This window comes from Microplitis mediator, chromosome 2, assembly GCF_029852145.1.
Source record: "Microplitis mediator isolate UGA2020A chromosome 2, iyMicMedi2.1, whole genome shotgun sequence".
Classification (NCBI taxonomy): Eukaryota; Metazoa; Arthropoda; class Insecta; order Hymenoptera; family Braconidae; genus Microplitis; species Microplitis mediator.
In genome coordinates, this window is record NC_079970.1 from 17,571,444 (window position 1) to 17,587,820 (window position 16,377).

The 16,377-nt window shown below is 26.1% G+C and overlaps 1 protein-coding gene across 1 annotated transcript; it reads right to left on the reverse strand.

Annotated features, from left to right (window-relative positions):
- Positions 1 to 115: 115 nt before the first annotated feature.
- LOC130678397 (prolyl 3-hydroxylase 2-like) lies at positions 116 to 9,502 on the reverse strand. Its single transcript, XM_057485556.1, has 10 exons — positions 8,970 to 9,502; positions 8,272 to 8,536; positions 6,515 to 6,839; positions 5,786 to 5,911; positions 5,269 to 5,405; positions 4,465 to 4,608; positions 3,707 to 3,937; positions 3,507 to 3,602; positions 1,973 to 2,123; positions 116 to 1,816 (listed from the first exon to the last, which is right to left on the reverse strand). Exons 1-10 carry the CDS (start codon positions 9,431 to 9,433, stop codon positions 1,326 to 1,328), a joined length of 2,430 nt encoding a protein of 809 aa, XP_057341539.1. The 5' UTR covers positions 9,434 to 9,502; the 3' UTR covers positions 116 to 1,325.
- Positions 9,503 to 16,377: the final 6,875 nt, after the last annotated feature.

Sequence of the window (16,377 nt, forward strand, 5' to 3'; positions counted from 1 at the left end):
TGATTGTTTTATTATTTATAAATATATAATTATAGCTACTGACATTGTGAGGTAGATATTTTTCAGTTTTAAACATCGTGATTCATTACAGTGACCGCTACCTTCGTTATGATAAAAAAAAATCATATTTGTTTTCCGTAGTAGAAATTTATGACCTGAATATAAATTAAAATTATAAATATGAGGCAATTATTTTACAGCAGCATTATTTTTAATACTCGTTCGAAATCTTTGCCTTTGGCTCAGGTAAACAATTACACACGCGGGTTGGAATGTCCTTTTTTTTTCTTTTTTGACATTTACACTGTAAAAAATTTGCGGAGTGAACGCGGATTAAATTCAGACTGAATGTGAAACGATGACTTTATTTATTTAATCCCCTCGGAGTAAATTTAACTCTTAAAGACAGATTATTTTAATATTAAAACTCTGAATCGGAGCAAATGTGGATTTAAATAAAATCTAGATCACTCCAAAATTACTTCGCTGAAAAATCAAACTCCTTATTTACTTCGTATGCGAAGTGATTTTTTTTAAAACTCCGGAACTTCGAGTGACGGAGTAAATTCGGATTTTAATAAAATGTGTAAACACTCTGAATTTTTTACAGTGTAATATACTATTAATGCATTTTTAAATTATATTGTAATGAAACATCTAGAGCATTCTGTCAAAATCTCATGTTTTCTGCGATGTAGATTGCATCAGAATACCTTTGATATATCGAGGGTACTCTAAAGCAATCTCGTATGTTATTTGAGATACGAGGTTTTGAAAGAGTACCTTCAATATGCTAGAAGTTATATAGCCTATGTATGATCAAGTTAATTAGACCCAAAATATAACAAAAAAGAAAGAATATTTTTTTGTATTTTGAATGGCAAGTCATAAAATTATTAGTGACCACTAGTGAATGTGCGGGGTCTGACGAGGACCAATGGCTAGAATTCTACGGTATTCACATTCACGAGCGAGTCCGTACGAGTCGTAGGCAAAAACTGGTCGTAAACATGGAAATCAGAGGCCATAGATCGACTGCCGTAATGAGCAATAATTAGTGACCTTTTGAAATTCTAACTAATAAGGACTATATTTAAAGGAAGTGTTTTTTAGTGTATACTAAAAGATTTCAAACAGTGAGCATGAGAAAATATTGCCGCAAAATGACAATCTAATGTAGATATTAATTATGACGTAAAAGGTAGCAGTCACTTTTAAGGAATAAAAAAATTCTCTTTATAGATATATACTGGCCTTAAATAAAAAAAAAAAGTTACAACAATCAACAACCAAAAAAATACTGCAATATAAAGAACATTGATTTCCTATTTAGATAATTGTAATAAAAGTTTCAACATTTCATCATCTTTAAATCGTTTTCTCAGTAATTTGTCATAATTAAGAGGAATACTTATATTCTTAATATCAACAGGACCTTTTAATTTAACCCTGTCTAATATAATCCAGGCCAATTTTCTCTCTAGTTCATTGTACCTGCTATCTAAAGTGAACCAAAGTGCAAGTGCACATCTCTGACCTTTATGAACACCTTTGACACCGTGTAAATTTTTTTCATCACCAGAAAATGCGACCATTCGTCCGCAGTGTGGTTCAACGATGCTCTGAATATTTCTGGCTTTAGGGTCTCCGGCAAAAATAAATTCTCCGCCTTTGAAATCATCATTTAAGTAAATTATTGCTGAGTAATCTCGCCATGTAAATGCAGGACTTTCATGTAAACATACGCCTTCTTTAATCGCCAGGCAATTGTCCGCATGGACATCGTGACTGAAGATTTGCTGATTCATTGGAGAACCTGCGCAGAATAATAATTAATTAATAACTTAAATAAAAGTATTTATTAATAATTACAAAAAAATTTTTGGATATAGGAAAATAGTTGAAGGATGTGGGTGACTTTCTTACAGAGACGGGTAGTGTGATTTCGTTGCGACGTGCATAGAAAAATTACCAGGAAGAGCTGAACGGCAGACCAAATGAGTGTATGTAAAATACAGGTGTTGGTTGAGATTGAAATATTTTTCCACGTGTGCACGAGCTTTTTCAGATGTCTTTAAAAAAAGTTCCAAGTAATCTGGAGTCAATAGACCAAAATACACCATCTATATAAATAAAAATATATTTATTTATTTATTAGAATTCATTATTTGGGTATTTATGCGCGAGTTAGGGCTCCACATATTATTTTAATGAGCAATAATTACGTATTGTGCAAATTGCTTTTTGCATTTTGAATGAAGTTAACATCGCTTTACTTGTGAATTTTAGACGCTTTATTCATATTTTTATCTGAATTATCTTTCATTATTATTTGATTCCAAAATTTTAAATTGTCAACTTGCACATTATGACATAAAGCGTTATTTCAAGATGAATTGACTCTTAAATCAACTATCAAAATGTCATGCATGTAAAGTGTAATAAAAGTTATCAAAAATGACAGCTTCGTTACGATTAATTCGTAAAGATGGGAATAATTAAAAAATTTACGAATCATTCAAAAATTTTTTTTTGAACGACTTAAAATTGTAATATTTCTTTCAATAATTCAAATTCTTGTCAAAGAAAAATAGAGCTCAGACGATAATCTATAAGAGAATTATTGCTGGTTACTTTAAATAACTAAGTTGTCCATTAAATAAAAATTAAATATTTGAAAGCTGATCAGGATTTTCTCGATTCTAATCGAGTATTTTAAAAAGTTAAAAATATTTTGAAAACTTTTTGATCATTCAAAAATTTACGAATAATTCAAAAATTATAGAATAGTTCGACTTTATCTAATTATTCGAATTGAATTTCGAACCAAATAGTCATATTCTATTCGATTCGATTTGCACACCCCTATTAATTATTTCCTATAAATTTTATTTTCAAGTGTTTTAAATTTTACCGTTTTATTTTTAATAATATTTAGTTTTTTTAACTTATGACAACTTATTTAGTTTTTTTTTGTATTTATGACAAATTTTAAACTTTATACTTTTGGTTTATTTCTTAAATTTCTTTTTTTTTTGATAAATATTTTATTCAAAAAATTGTCGTTTCGTAAATATTGCATTTCAAAAAAATGTTTTTTGGAAAATAGCTTTGGTTCTCTATTTATTTTTATCAATATGTATCTATTTATATAGTTCGAAGTTTTGTATTATTTTATAGTGATCGAATAGTTGAAATTTATAAATTTAAATTGCGGAAAATTTGAAATATATTTTTAAAACTTTAAGCCTTTTACCCGCCACCGCCCCTTTTCCGGCAATAATTAAATTGAATTAATTTAAAATTCTTTATCATGTAGAATAATTTATCGATACTACTTTTCAACCGTAAAGTGAAACTGAATAAATAAAGTGAATTTTTTATGGACATTATAGTTATTAACATTTGAAAATTTTTTAAATACATGGAGCCGTAAAGTTGCATCATTACTATTATTTTTATCAGTAAATTTATAACTTTTACTGTTTAATAAAAATCAAAAATACCAAAGCAGTTCTTCCAACAGTTAAGCCTTCAAAAAGTTCATATTTTGAATGAGGACTTTTATTATTTTCATATCCGTCACCCACGACTGCAGCCATCTATAATAAATAATTTTTAAAAATTAAATATTTTAATATAAGTTTTTTTTTTATATCAAATTTAAATTTAAAATTATAAATAAAATATGGAAAGTAAAATTTACCTGAGCTAATTTGATAAGTGAATTACACTGAGGTTTTGTTATAAATCCATCAGCTAAATAACGAAGTGTACCGTTAAGTTCTTTTTCATTTAAAATAACTCTAATATTTTTTAGTGATTCTAAAATTTGTGATTCCCGCCTTACAGTTTCCTCTCGCTCGTACATTAATGACTGATTGTTAATTAGCGCTTGTACTGCAGGTGAATGCCCTGGAGGTGGATGATCCATGATCTGAAAAAATTTTATTTTATTTTATTTTATTTAAAAAATGATTAATTTTAGTTTTTTTTTTTTCGAGATTATCATTTAATTTATTTAATGATTATATTATCGAGATTATTATTATTATGAAATAGTTATTGCATTGAATCGCGTTGTATTCTCATATAAACGATGTCTCTGACGATTGGATATCATTGCATTGCGCTAGAACTTTTTTTTTCTTTAGACCAACGCACTGCATCACTGCAACTACGTCTCCGTATATTTAAATACTATTTTTTATTTATTTATTTAAAATTCAAAATTTTACATCAATAAAAAATTTAACTTTTACTTATATTATTATTTTATTATTATTATTATTGTTATAATTATTACATTTACAAATTTTTATAAAAATGAGTATTTTTTTATCCGTATAATTATAAAATATAAATGAAAAAAAAAAAAAAAAATAGAAATATTTTAATTAATAAAATTAGATTATGTTCATAACGATAAACAAAATTATTTATTTTTCATTTTTCGAATTTTACCTTCTCCACATCCTCTTGATTATTTTTTTTATCTGATACTTTCTTATCATTATCGAATTTAATATCAATAGCAGAAAATTCTTGAGAAATAAATTGAAGAATTCTTAATTCGTACTCTTGACGTTTTACATACTGCAAAATTTCCTAAAAATAAATAAAACAAATTTATAAATATTAATTTTTAAATTTTTTATTTTAAATAGATATTTTATTTAAAGGCTCTTTAATAAAATATATACCCAAGAATAAATTACACCGACCATTGATAAATTAATATGTATAAAAATTAGGGGTGTGCGAATAATGATTGAATTAAGTCGAAAACTATTTGATTTGAGATTTGAATTTTCAAATAATTACCAAGTTTTCGAATGATTCGAACAATTTGAATTATTCTTTAATTTCCAAATTATTCAATTCGAATTCAAATATTTGGTTCAGACTTCGAACATAAAATTTTTTACATATGATGAATTATAACAAATTTTTTACAATACTTCAAAAACTACACAGAAAAAAAGGATTTCTTGGCGCAAGAAATATTTTGCGAAAAAAATTTTTTTCAATTTACAATTCAAAAAATTTCTTGGGGAGAGTTAAAGTATTTTGTGTCAAGAAATCTTTTTTTTCTGTGTAACAAATAATTCTAAAGCTTAAAGATAATTCGAATTTTTGAATTAAAAATAATTAGAACTTTTCGAATAATTTGAAAATTTACGAATTCAAATTTCGATTCGATCTGAATAATTTGTGAGTTCAGATATTCGCACGCCCCAAATAAAAATCTAAAAATTAATGACTTACTGAACGTGGCACAAAATAACTTTCTTGGACTTTAGGTAAATTTCTATAATATTCTTTATTATCAACCATTGTTTCATCAGCAGGCAAGAATAATAGGTAACTTTCGACAGCTTGACATGTTTTTTTTATATCGCCCACTAAAGAATACATAAAACATTAAGTAAAGTAAATGATCATTAATAAAGTATCTCATACTTTGACGTAACTAAAATTATTAATGTTTCTTCAAATTAAATGCTGACGTAATGTTTAAAGTTTGTTCAAAATAATTATACTACATTTTACGCCTTTAAGATACTTATTTAAAAATTTTAATTAGTTGAATCATTAATAAATAGATAAACAAATAAGTTGATATTAAAATTAAAATTAATAATGAGATGTTTAAATAAATTATACGATGAGAATAAGGTCGTTAAATAAAATAATATGCTAACAAATTATTTGATGTGTCGGTAATTGTAATAAAAACTAATAAGCGAATTGAAGTTTTATATAATGACCTTGAATTACTCACTTTTGTAATAAGCAAATTGCAAGTAGTTATAGTGACTTGCTAGTAAATCTTTTTGATAATCTCCGTTTATATTGTTTAAATATCTGGAACAGCTACGTTTACATTTCAAACAAAATGTAAAGTGATCTAAAAAAACAAGAAGTTTATTATTTTTATTTCTAACAAAACATATCGTGTCTTTAATTATAAAAGAACGTATTTTTATATGCCCTTTTGGTTTTAATCACTCAGTTTAAAATCAAAAAGATGTACAATTTTTTTTTATTGCTAATCATACAGAGAAAAACAGGATTTCTTGGTGCAAGAAATTTTTACTTGTCCCAAAAAAATTTTTACTTGCCTCAGTAAATTTTTCACGGTATGAATTAAAAACAAAAAATTTCTTGGAGCGAGAATAAATTTTCATTAAAAGTATAGCAGTGCTACGTTTAATGTACCAGGCATTAATAATCACATCTGTATTGTAGGCTTATTTTAAAGCTGAAAATTTGAAAAAAAACTTTTGAAAGCCAAAAGGGCGTATAATTAAAGATACATGCCCTTTGGCTTTCAAATTTTTTTTTATTGTTTCAATTTTTAGCTATAAAATAAATCTACGAAACGATTGGCAATGAAAAAAAATTATACTATATATATTTCTAAAGCCAAAAAGGCGTATAAAAATATAAGTCCTTTAGGAATTAGAGATGCGATATAAATAATAATTTATTCATTATTCATTTAACACACTGGCGATTGATGAAGTAAATTCTGGATGCCATCCTTGATCAAATGGACCTTCACAATAAATTCTACAATTTTCTTCAGCTTTCAAATAAGCTCTTAATGATTTTTCAAAACTTTCAATAGCTTCTTCATAATATTCTTCTTCGTAAGCTTTTACTCCGTTAACGTAGTATTGAATAAATTCAGGAGCTTCGAGATTTGAAATTTCTGTTTCTTTTACTTCAGCGAGTGACAAATAGTAACGAAGATTATTTACACTCATTTTGTGATTTGGGTGACGAGCTAGATATGTAAAAACTGCGTTTGCTGCTTCTTGATAACGACTTCTCTAAAAAAAAAAATTAACAATTATTTTCATTTAATAATCAATTAAAATACTCATATATTTATTTCATATCAATGAATAATCGAACGCCATAAAGATCATGTTTATATTTTTAATAATTGAATAAGGAAACAAAAAATTTATGGAAACTATTAAAATTTGATAAAAAAAATCTTACGATATTATAAAAAAAAAAAATTATCAGTATTTTTTATCATAAAAATACCAGACACACTTCCCACAATATGATGGGTCTAATATCGCTTTGCATGTATGACTCTTATTTTATTTCTTCGTCAACGAAATTATAAATCTCTTTCCGGCTTTCTCTACATCCTTCACATGGTCATCAAAATTTTATTTTATTTGAAACCTTGTTAAATATTTCATTAAATTTCATATCTCATATCTGTTGTCGCAATAATTTTAATTAAATATAAGAAATTTTATTTTTTGACTATTTTTTAATTTTATGTATAAGTCTATTAAAAATAGTAATGAATTTTTTTTTATTCTGTATAGCAACTCATATATTTAGGGGTCATACTGATACGATATGTATGGTGATAATATTTTTTTAAACTAGTAAACAACTTCCTAATATCAAAGAGAACAAAAAAATAATAAAAATAAGGAAATACATGTTTCTAAGAAAATTATATTTGTTGTTGTTAAAATATATATAATGAAATATTATGGTTAATTTATTCATAAAATAAATGTTTATTTTAAAATAGTCTTATGGTTACTTTAAAACAACATATTTAACAACGTATGCACGTTTTCTTGCTAGGATCATAAACCTACATTTTACACCATTAATTTATTATTAAATTTTAAATGTATACATACATGTATATATATTTATGGACATATATAATTTAAATAGTTAAAGTCACAAGCTAAACACAATGAGCTTACGTAATAATTAAAAAAAAAAATAAAAGAAAAAAAAATTCACACGGTGAAAGTAATAAGAATAAACTTTTCTGCGCCGTCGCGCTTTTAAGCTTATCAATTAAACGATTACGCGATTAGCTATTAATACCGTCAGTCATAACTAAATATAATTTATAACACCATAACAAACGATAAAAAAAAATTTTAGTAAAAAAGTATTCAGGATTTAAAACTTCTATTATTTTTATTCTGATTATTTTGCCGTAGAAAAAAATTTGTCTATTAATAACTTCAAGGTTTTGATTCCACAAAAAAAATTTTATAAAACCAGAAGAAATTTAAGCTCTCAATATTTATATTTTATATTCTAAACTCAATTGCTGTTTTAAAATATCAACTGTTTGTTTAAAAAAGGAGTTTTTTCTATTGAGTTTTAATTTTCAATAACCGATTTATTATTATTATTTTTTTTTATAAGAAAAAATAGTTTTTTCAATAAAAAAAAAAAATTAGTGAAGTAAAATAAAAAAATTACCTGATAATAACAAATATGAAGATATTCATACGGTTTTAAATCGATTATTTTTTGTTCAATATTCGAAGGAAGACGTTTTAGCGCTTGATCTCCAGCTACATCACGATAATCTTGATTACATCTTAAAAGACAAAGTGTTTCTCTGACTTTTTTTTCATAAAAGTTTAAATCTTCAATATTTTCTAACAAAATTGGAGTGAAATATGATACGGTTTCTCGGCATTTTTTTCGGCACTCAATTACTGCATTTTTGTAATCTTTATATCTATAAATAAAAATAATACATTCATTTGTTATTAATTATTGATTACAAATTCCAAATAAAATTACATCGACAGTGAAAGCAACCGACTCCCAAAATTTTATTTTTATTTTTAAATACACAAACTAAATATAAAATATTTTTAAAAAAATTTCGAATGCTCACTAAGGATTTTTTCAAATTTTTATGTGCAAATTTAAAAATAATTTTCAAATAATATGCAATTTGTTTATAAAAAGTCAAAAATCGTAGGACGTTTACTATTTTCATTTTCATATTCAAAAAATTTTTAAATGTACACTAAGAAGTTTTTAAAATCTTTATGTGCAAATTTTCAAATAATTTTTTTTAATAATATGTAATTTTACTTTTAATAGGCGTTCGCTATTTTCAGTTTCAAATTATATAAAATAGATAAATATTAAAATAAATATACCTTTGTATAACAAAATTAAATTCAACAATACATTGATCGAAATTATCATCAAGATAACTTTGAACCGCATGTTCATAAGCTTCTTCTAAATTGAGCTGTTTTAAATCATCGTAATTATTTTTCAAATCAGTTGCATCTTTCCACTCCGCCTCGACGATTACAGCATCACGTTCATCATCTTCATCTTCCCCTTGATCATCGACATCGAGACTATGAGGGTCTTTATTGTTGTTATTGTTGTTGTTATTATTGTTATTATTATTTATTTCATCTGACTCTTGAACTCGGTTACCATCATCACGTGTTTCTTCATCATGTACTTCTTTATTATCTTCACCTTCTTTAGTTACAACTTGATCAACAGGTATCTCATTGTCGATAAGTTTTTCATCAGAAGCTGCAGTAATAGTAACAATTAACGATAAAAATATTAACACAAGTAGCCAACGCATCATTTGTCTCATACACTAGTTACATCTGCTGCCGACTGGCTGGTGACTACCACTCGACTAACAACTAATATTACTTTACTTTTAGATGGAAGGCTAAAGCTGATGCTGAGGCTGAGACTGCATGTAGATGTTACACATGTGTGATGTGTGGCAACTTGGATACACAATCTCAGTTTTACTCCTCCACTTTCACATACACGAATGTTTATGATACATGTGCAAAGAAGAGTGAGAGATGGTCAGTCAATGAAAAAGAAAGAGAAGAAATCAGAGTTATGAGAGTAAGAATGAGAGAGTAAATGATACCAGATAAAGAAAGATGAATGATGTTTGAGGGTAACATTAAACATAAGATTTTTTTTTACTACAGACAAACATGAAAATTTTTAAGATTTTTTATGTCTAAATATTTTACAATACAATTTTTTAAATTTATTTTGGATATTTTTATTGAATTATTCATTATCTATAATTCGTAATTATATAATTATTAAAAATTTATAATAATTGTTATTTATATTTCCTGTTCAAAAGTTTTAAGACAATATTCTAAATTTAGTTTTATTTTGATAAAAGTTAAATGATAATCAATCGGGAATTGTGCGTTTTTATAAGACGATCAGAACTTTTGAACAATAATTAGGGTAGAAGTACCGTTTGTAGTCTGCTTTATTTTTGGACATTCAATACTTTAATTTAATCAATGAAAAAATATAAAATACAGTTTGCATTTAAACAGTGTGATAAAAGTGTCTTTGTACACATTTTTAAAATTAATTACATCATTGCATCTTTTACAAATTATTTTATTAAAATTTTTCAAGTGTCCAAAACTGTCCCTAAAGTGGCCAAAAGCGGTACTCCTACCCTATTTTTTGGTAACTAAATTGAATAGTTTATAGATTTTTCTTATTTGAAACATTTCTTGGTATGATAAGAGAACAAATATATATTTTATAATATATTTTAATATAAAATTATTTTTTTTATAATTTATGATAAATATTAATTAAGATTTTTATTTAAAGTTTTAATATTATTATTATACAGGAGTTTATTACTATATTTTAGAATTTATTACTGAATAATAAATCAATGAACTTAAATACTTGAGAGATAAGGTAAAAATCCTAGTCATTTAAAAATCTCGATGAGAAAAATAATTTTAAAGCTATCAGTTGGACACTTGTAACCACTCTAACTAGAATCTAAAACATTTAAATCAGTGACTTGAGGGGGATGACTAGTGTGAAATTTTGAAAAAATCAATTTTTTTTTGCATATTTCGACAGTCTATACCTTTAAAAATAACAAACTAAACTTTCAAGTGCATATCTCAAATAGTTTTTTTGAGTACAGCCATCTAAAGAGCAGCAGCTTATCGATTCTCGAAAATATATTTTTCAAAATTGCTGCAGTTATAACTCGAAGACAAATCATCCGATCGATTTGATTCGAATTGCAGCTTCTTATATATATATTTCTACGTATCATGAACACCCAGTTTTCCGATCGAATCAAAAATGTAGTTTTGGCAGGCCGAAAATCATCAAATTTTCGCCCGAGGGTCATGGCACGGAAAATACTTTCTAATTTAATAAACTTCTTAGTTTTTTTTATTTTATGCACTGTGAAGGTCACTATTACTGCAGCAGTGGGGAGACAGCTTTTTTTAGAGCGTTGAGAGATTGTGAATAACTTGCTGAATTTTGAATTTTTTGGTCTAAAAATTTTATGTTGTATTCATTATATATCCACAAATATATCCTTAAAATATTAAATCATTCCACGCAGTAGTTTTCTTTAAAACAATCTCCAAAAATCATTTTTTTTTCAAATGTTCAGACGGTCAGATGGTCCCTCTTAAATATCATAGGCATTTTTTTGTAAAAGACGATACAACTCTTTAGTAGTATTATGGAAAAAATGTAAAAGCATAAAGTCTTTAGATGACTTAAAACAAAATAAAAAATTTACTAAATTTAAATTTAATTTTTCACACAATTTGGCACTGGTATATGTGTAAAATAATCTTTCTTTGATTCAAAAATAAAAAAATGTGTATTAGATCAAAATCTTATTTGGTGGGCATTGATGTTTTATAATTTAAAGACATAAATAACACAATATTTAATGTTTTATAATACTTAAAAACGTCGATTAAGTTCAATACTAGTAAAAATAATTACTTATATATCAATCCGCAAAAATATTATACATACGCTGTAAAAAAAATAGTGTAAGTCTACGCTATCTCGGTATTATACTTATCGGTGTGAAGAAAAAAAGTAGTTTTATTTGTCAAGCATCAAAAGTCGAATTGTATTTCAAATACAATAACAAATTTTGAATCGTTTTAAAAATTAATGATACGACAGATTTACCAATTTATCGAGAAATCCAATGAATATTTGTCGATAATGATATGACCATGTTATTGCATAAAATATAGGAACAATTTTTATGATTTAACCCTGATTAAAAAAAATGATTAAAAATGATTTCACACGTTAAATGTCCATAAGAGACAGGATTAGAAATGATTTGAAAGATTAAGAAGTATTTAAAATGATTAAAAAACAAATCATTTTAAATACTTTTTAATCATTTTTTTTAATCAGGGAAGTCTCTTTTCAAACTAAATCAGCGGGAAAAATAAAATAAAATTATCACTGATTAATTCATCATCTTTAAATCAGCTATTACCTCATGGAAATAAACATCAGAGTTATAATAAAAACAATTATTATTTTATTTCTAAATGTTTAATTTTACAAGTGATCAAAAATTTATGCAAATTTTTCAGTTTAATAAAAGTGACATTGCTTATTTTATAAGCAATAAAATTTTTTTATCTCAATTAATGACAATGTCGTAATTTTAACGAAACACCGCTAGATCATCAGTAGATCTTAACACTTATACTCATACCCTCATTCTCCGATCGGAGTTAATTTACTCCGAATGTTCATAGATTGGATAACACCGGTACACTAGTGGGAGTTTTTTTAACACCGCTTTTGTTAAAGGGTACAATATTTTAAAATTTATCCGAAAGCAGTATTAATTTTGAAGAGACGCACTGGGCAAAAATCACCCGGGTCTTTTTCTTAAATGTGCGCCATTTTTGAACGCATATTCTTGAGTAAATTTTCTATCGACTGAAAAAACAATTAATTGAATTTGATCAATTCCATCAAGATATAAGCTTTGAAAGTATCGTCGGGCATAAATGATCCATGTGTCCAAGCGTGAATCTTACGTATCTTTTTTAAGTGCATCTTTTAAGAAGGGTCTATAGTAATTTTCGTCCAAACTTTACTCTTCAACAAATTCTCCGAACACAAAATCAAGGACGAGGTTCGATGCATTACTCTATAATTTAGGAATCTCCGTTTTCATTTTTCAAAATTGTTCAATTGCTTAAGAGAAAAACGTGGACAAAGTTTCTATTTACTGCACAAGTGCAACAGGGATAGTACCGCTCTTCGACTTGAGTATGATAGAGAAAAGTTCAGGCCCCTCTTAAGCTTAATGTCACAAATGTTCTTATATTATGATAATTGTATAATCATGGAACACTTGAAAAAAATCAGCATACACTCAAATTTTCTATTACTGTCCTCTAATTCTTTCTCGTGTATTGAATTATCTCAAGAAAGATGACAGATATGGAATAACTGATAAAATTTTTAGGGTTTACCAAGAGAATGCTGCCCATAATTAACCCTCAAGGGTCTGAACTTTTTTCTCTATCACACTCAAGTCGAATAACGGTACTATCTCTGTTGCACTTGCGCAGCAAATGGAAACTTTTCCGAGTTTTTCTCTCAAACAAATGAACATTTTTGAAAAATGAAAACGGAGATTGCTAAATTATAGAGTAATACATCGATCTCGTTCTTGATTTTGCGTTTAGAGAATTTGTTTAAGAGTAAAGCTTGGACAAAAATTAATATAGACCCTTTTTTGATAATGAAAGTTAAAATTTATCTCAGAGTAAATGATTCGATAAATAATTTAATTTAAAACGTTTAATAAGTAAATTTAGTAGTGACATTCGGGTAATTACCTACACTCAGAAAATTAAATAATATAAACTACTATCTAGTTATGGTTAAATTTCTATCACCAATCCGATAGTAGTGAATATTATCTAGATGATTGTATAAATCATCTAGATTGTAATATTCACCATATTTATAATAATTGTTACAATCCTGTAAGTTAATTAGAGTTAATTCTTATTATTATTCTAAATAGTTATATTTATAATCCAGATGGTAACAGTTACCATCAGAAATTATAATTGTTACCATTCTGATATTAACTGTTACGAAATTTATTGCAGAAGTTATCATCCAATAATTATTTATTCTATTAAATAAAATTGTAATACTCACTATTTTTGCATTGAAAAACGTTCCAATCATTCTAGATGATTGGAATTAAAAATTTTACATAATAAACATAATTACTTAATTTTCTGAGTGGATGTAGGGACTGCAGATTATTAGTTATTATAATGAAATCGATATAAATTAATTTTTAATGCTTCAATTAATTAAAATGGAGTTCCCGATGAAAAAAGATTACATACAATTGTATAAAATTATATACAAAAAATGGCCCGATCCAATTGTATATAACTGTATACAAATTGTATACGATTCTACACAAATTGTATACAAGTCTATATAATTATATATAGTCCATATATAATTGATATATAATTCTATACAATTGTATAAAATCTTTTTTCATCGGGTTGAAAAGAAAATGAATAATGAACATAATTTTTTTGGTGGTAATTCTATTTTAAATTTTTCGTTTATTTACCAATATCAATTATTTAAATCACAGAACTTATTGATCTAATATAATAGATAAAAGAGGATACACAATAATCAGATTTAAAAATCTGGTATATCAAGTATATTCATATATATCTAATATATCAATTTAAAAATTTTAATTTTCAAATTATCGATACAATTACGGATTTTGACATTCACATAATATATATTTATATATTTATTTAAATTCGACATTTATCTCACGTTTTATTGCTAACTAAGCAAAACATACTCCACTTGATTTATCATAAATCATATTTATTATTTTCTTACAGTCAATAAAAAAAGACCCGACCTATTATTAATTAAAATCGATCATTAGTTATCGACTATAAGTTTTTTTTTTACTTGATTAATTTAAACGTTTCAATCATTGCGCTCCATTATCATTATTATTATTAGTATTATTTATGAGATATTTTATATCAAACTGTAGTTTTGTATTTTAGTTTTCTTTATTAAGTTGTAGACAAAAAAAGTAAAAATAATCCGTTATTAAAATTAAGAAATATATTTTTGGATTAAAAAAAGATTAAAAGAAAAAAAGTAAGTGCATATTTGAAATATGTTAATAAAAAAAAATGCCTAATTTTAATTTATAATAAATGACAATCTAATGTATCACAACCTAAATGTAAATAAAAAAAAGTAATAGATATAAAAAGAAAGCACAGCTCTACTAATTACGATTTAAAAAAAACTACACGGAAAGGAATAGATAGTACTGGTTACTGTTCTGCGCAGTAATCGACGAAAAATATAGGGAAAAATACATTTTAACATGACTGATTCATATTAGAACAGGAATAAGTCATTGCTTAACACGTACTATTATTTTTTTAAACAGTAACCAGTGCTGTGCTACACAGTAAATAAAACATATGACTGGTTACTGTTAAAATAGTCGTCATTCATAGTTCAAGAGTAAACAAAGCTCTCAGTACAGCTCTTGTTGCTGTATAGAATGCGAGAGCTTACTATTTAGTGATACAAGAATGGTTACTTAAATCTCGTGGGCATGTTCAGAAACACACTCTGGAAGAGAAATATTCAACTCTTGTGTTCAGAAATATTCTCTGGTCGACCCAGAGGTGCGATTTAACATTACAAAGTTACTAATCACACCTGGATAGGTAATTTTTCATCTCCTGTGTATTTCAGAACACGCCCCGTAGTTCTCATTAACACTCGGAACAGTACTCAGTCTTGTTCTGATATGAACATTTACTAACTTCAGATGTGTCTGAAGTGTCAAGAATAGTAAAGATACATTTTAATTTAGAAAATGTTCATGTCAGAACAGGACTAAGTACTGTTGTGGAGGTTAATGAGAACTACGAGATCTAAATAACCATTCTTGTCACTAAATAGTATACTGGAGCTACTGAGATCGTTCCCTTCAGTTAGCATGCAATTCCCATACCTCCACCATTAAATGATGAGCAAGCTCTCAGTGGTCTCACTATAAGCTCGCGCATTCTATACAGCAACAGGCGCTGTACTGAGAGATTTGTATACTCTTGAATTATGAACTAAGAATATTTTAACAGTAACTAGTCATATGTTTTATTTACTGTGTAGCACAGAACTGGTTACTGTTAAAAAAAAAAATAGTACGTGTTAAGCAATGACTTACTCCTGTTCTAATATGAATCAGTCATATTAAAATGTATTTTCTTTATATTTTTCATCGATTACTGTGCAGAGCAGTAATCAGTACTATCTATTTCTTTCCGTGTAGGAAAATTAATAAATTCATGTTAACTATTGATTTACATTCTATTGTTAAATTATTATTATTTTTTGATCAGCATTTAAATATGACTTAAGTGAATACTAAGACAACTAGTCTTTTAATTCTAATTAATAATTTAATTGTTTTACAACAAAGACACACGACAATTTTTATTTATTTAGTATAACACGAAATATCTACCACAAGCAAAAAAATTTGTTATTTATAATAAGACATTTAACGTTTTATTTTAATAATTGTTTATGCATATGCATTTTGCTTTGTCCTTCTTTTAAACTTTTCTTACTTACTTAAGCTTTTACTTTTTATTTTTATTATTGTTATCATTATTATTTTTAATTCTT

What these genes read in the sequence shown, in the direction of transcription:
- LOC130678397 (XM_057485556.1), bottom strand. Translation starts at nt 9,433, where the DNA reads ATGAGACAAATGATGCGTTGGCTACTTGTGTTAATATTTTTATCGTTA. An exon ending in TTCATATTTGTTATTATCAG is followed by an intron (nt 6,840 to 8,271) that starts GTAATTTTTTTA and finishes TTTTTTTTTTAG; the next exon opens with AGAAGTCGTTATCAAGAAGC. An exon ending in CTGTTGGAAGAACTGCTTTG is followed by an intron (nt 2,124 to 3,506) that starts GTATTTTTGATT and finishes TTATTTATATAG; the next exon opens with ATGGTGTATTTTGGTCTATT.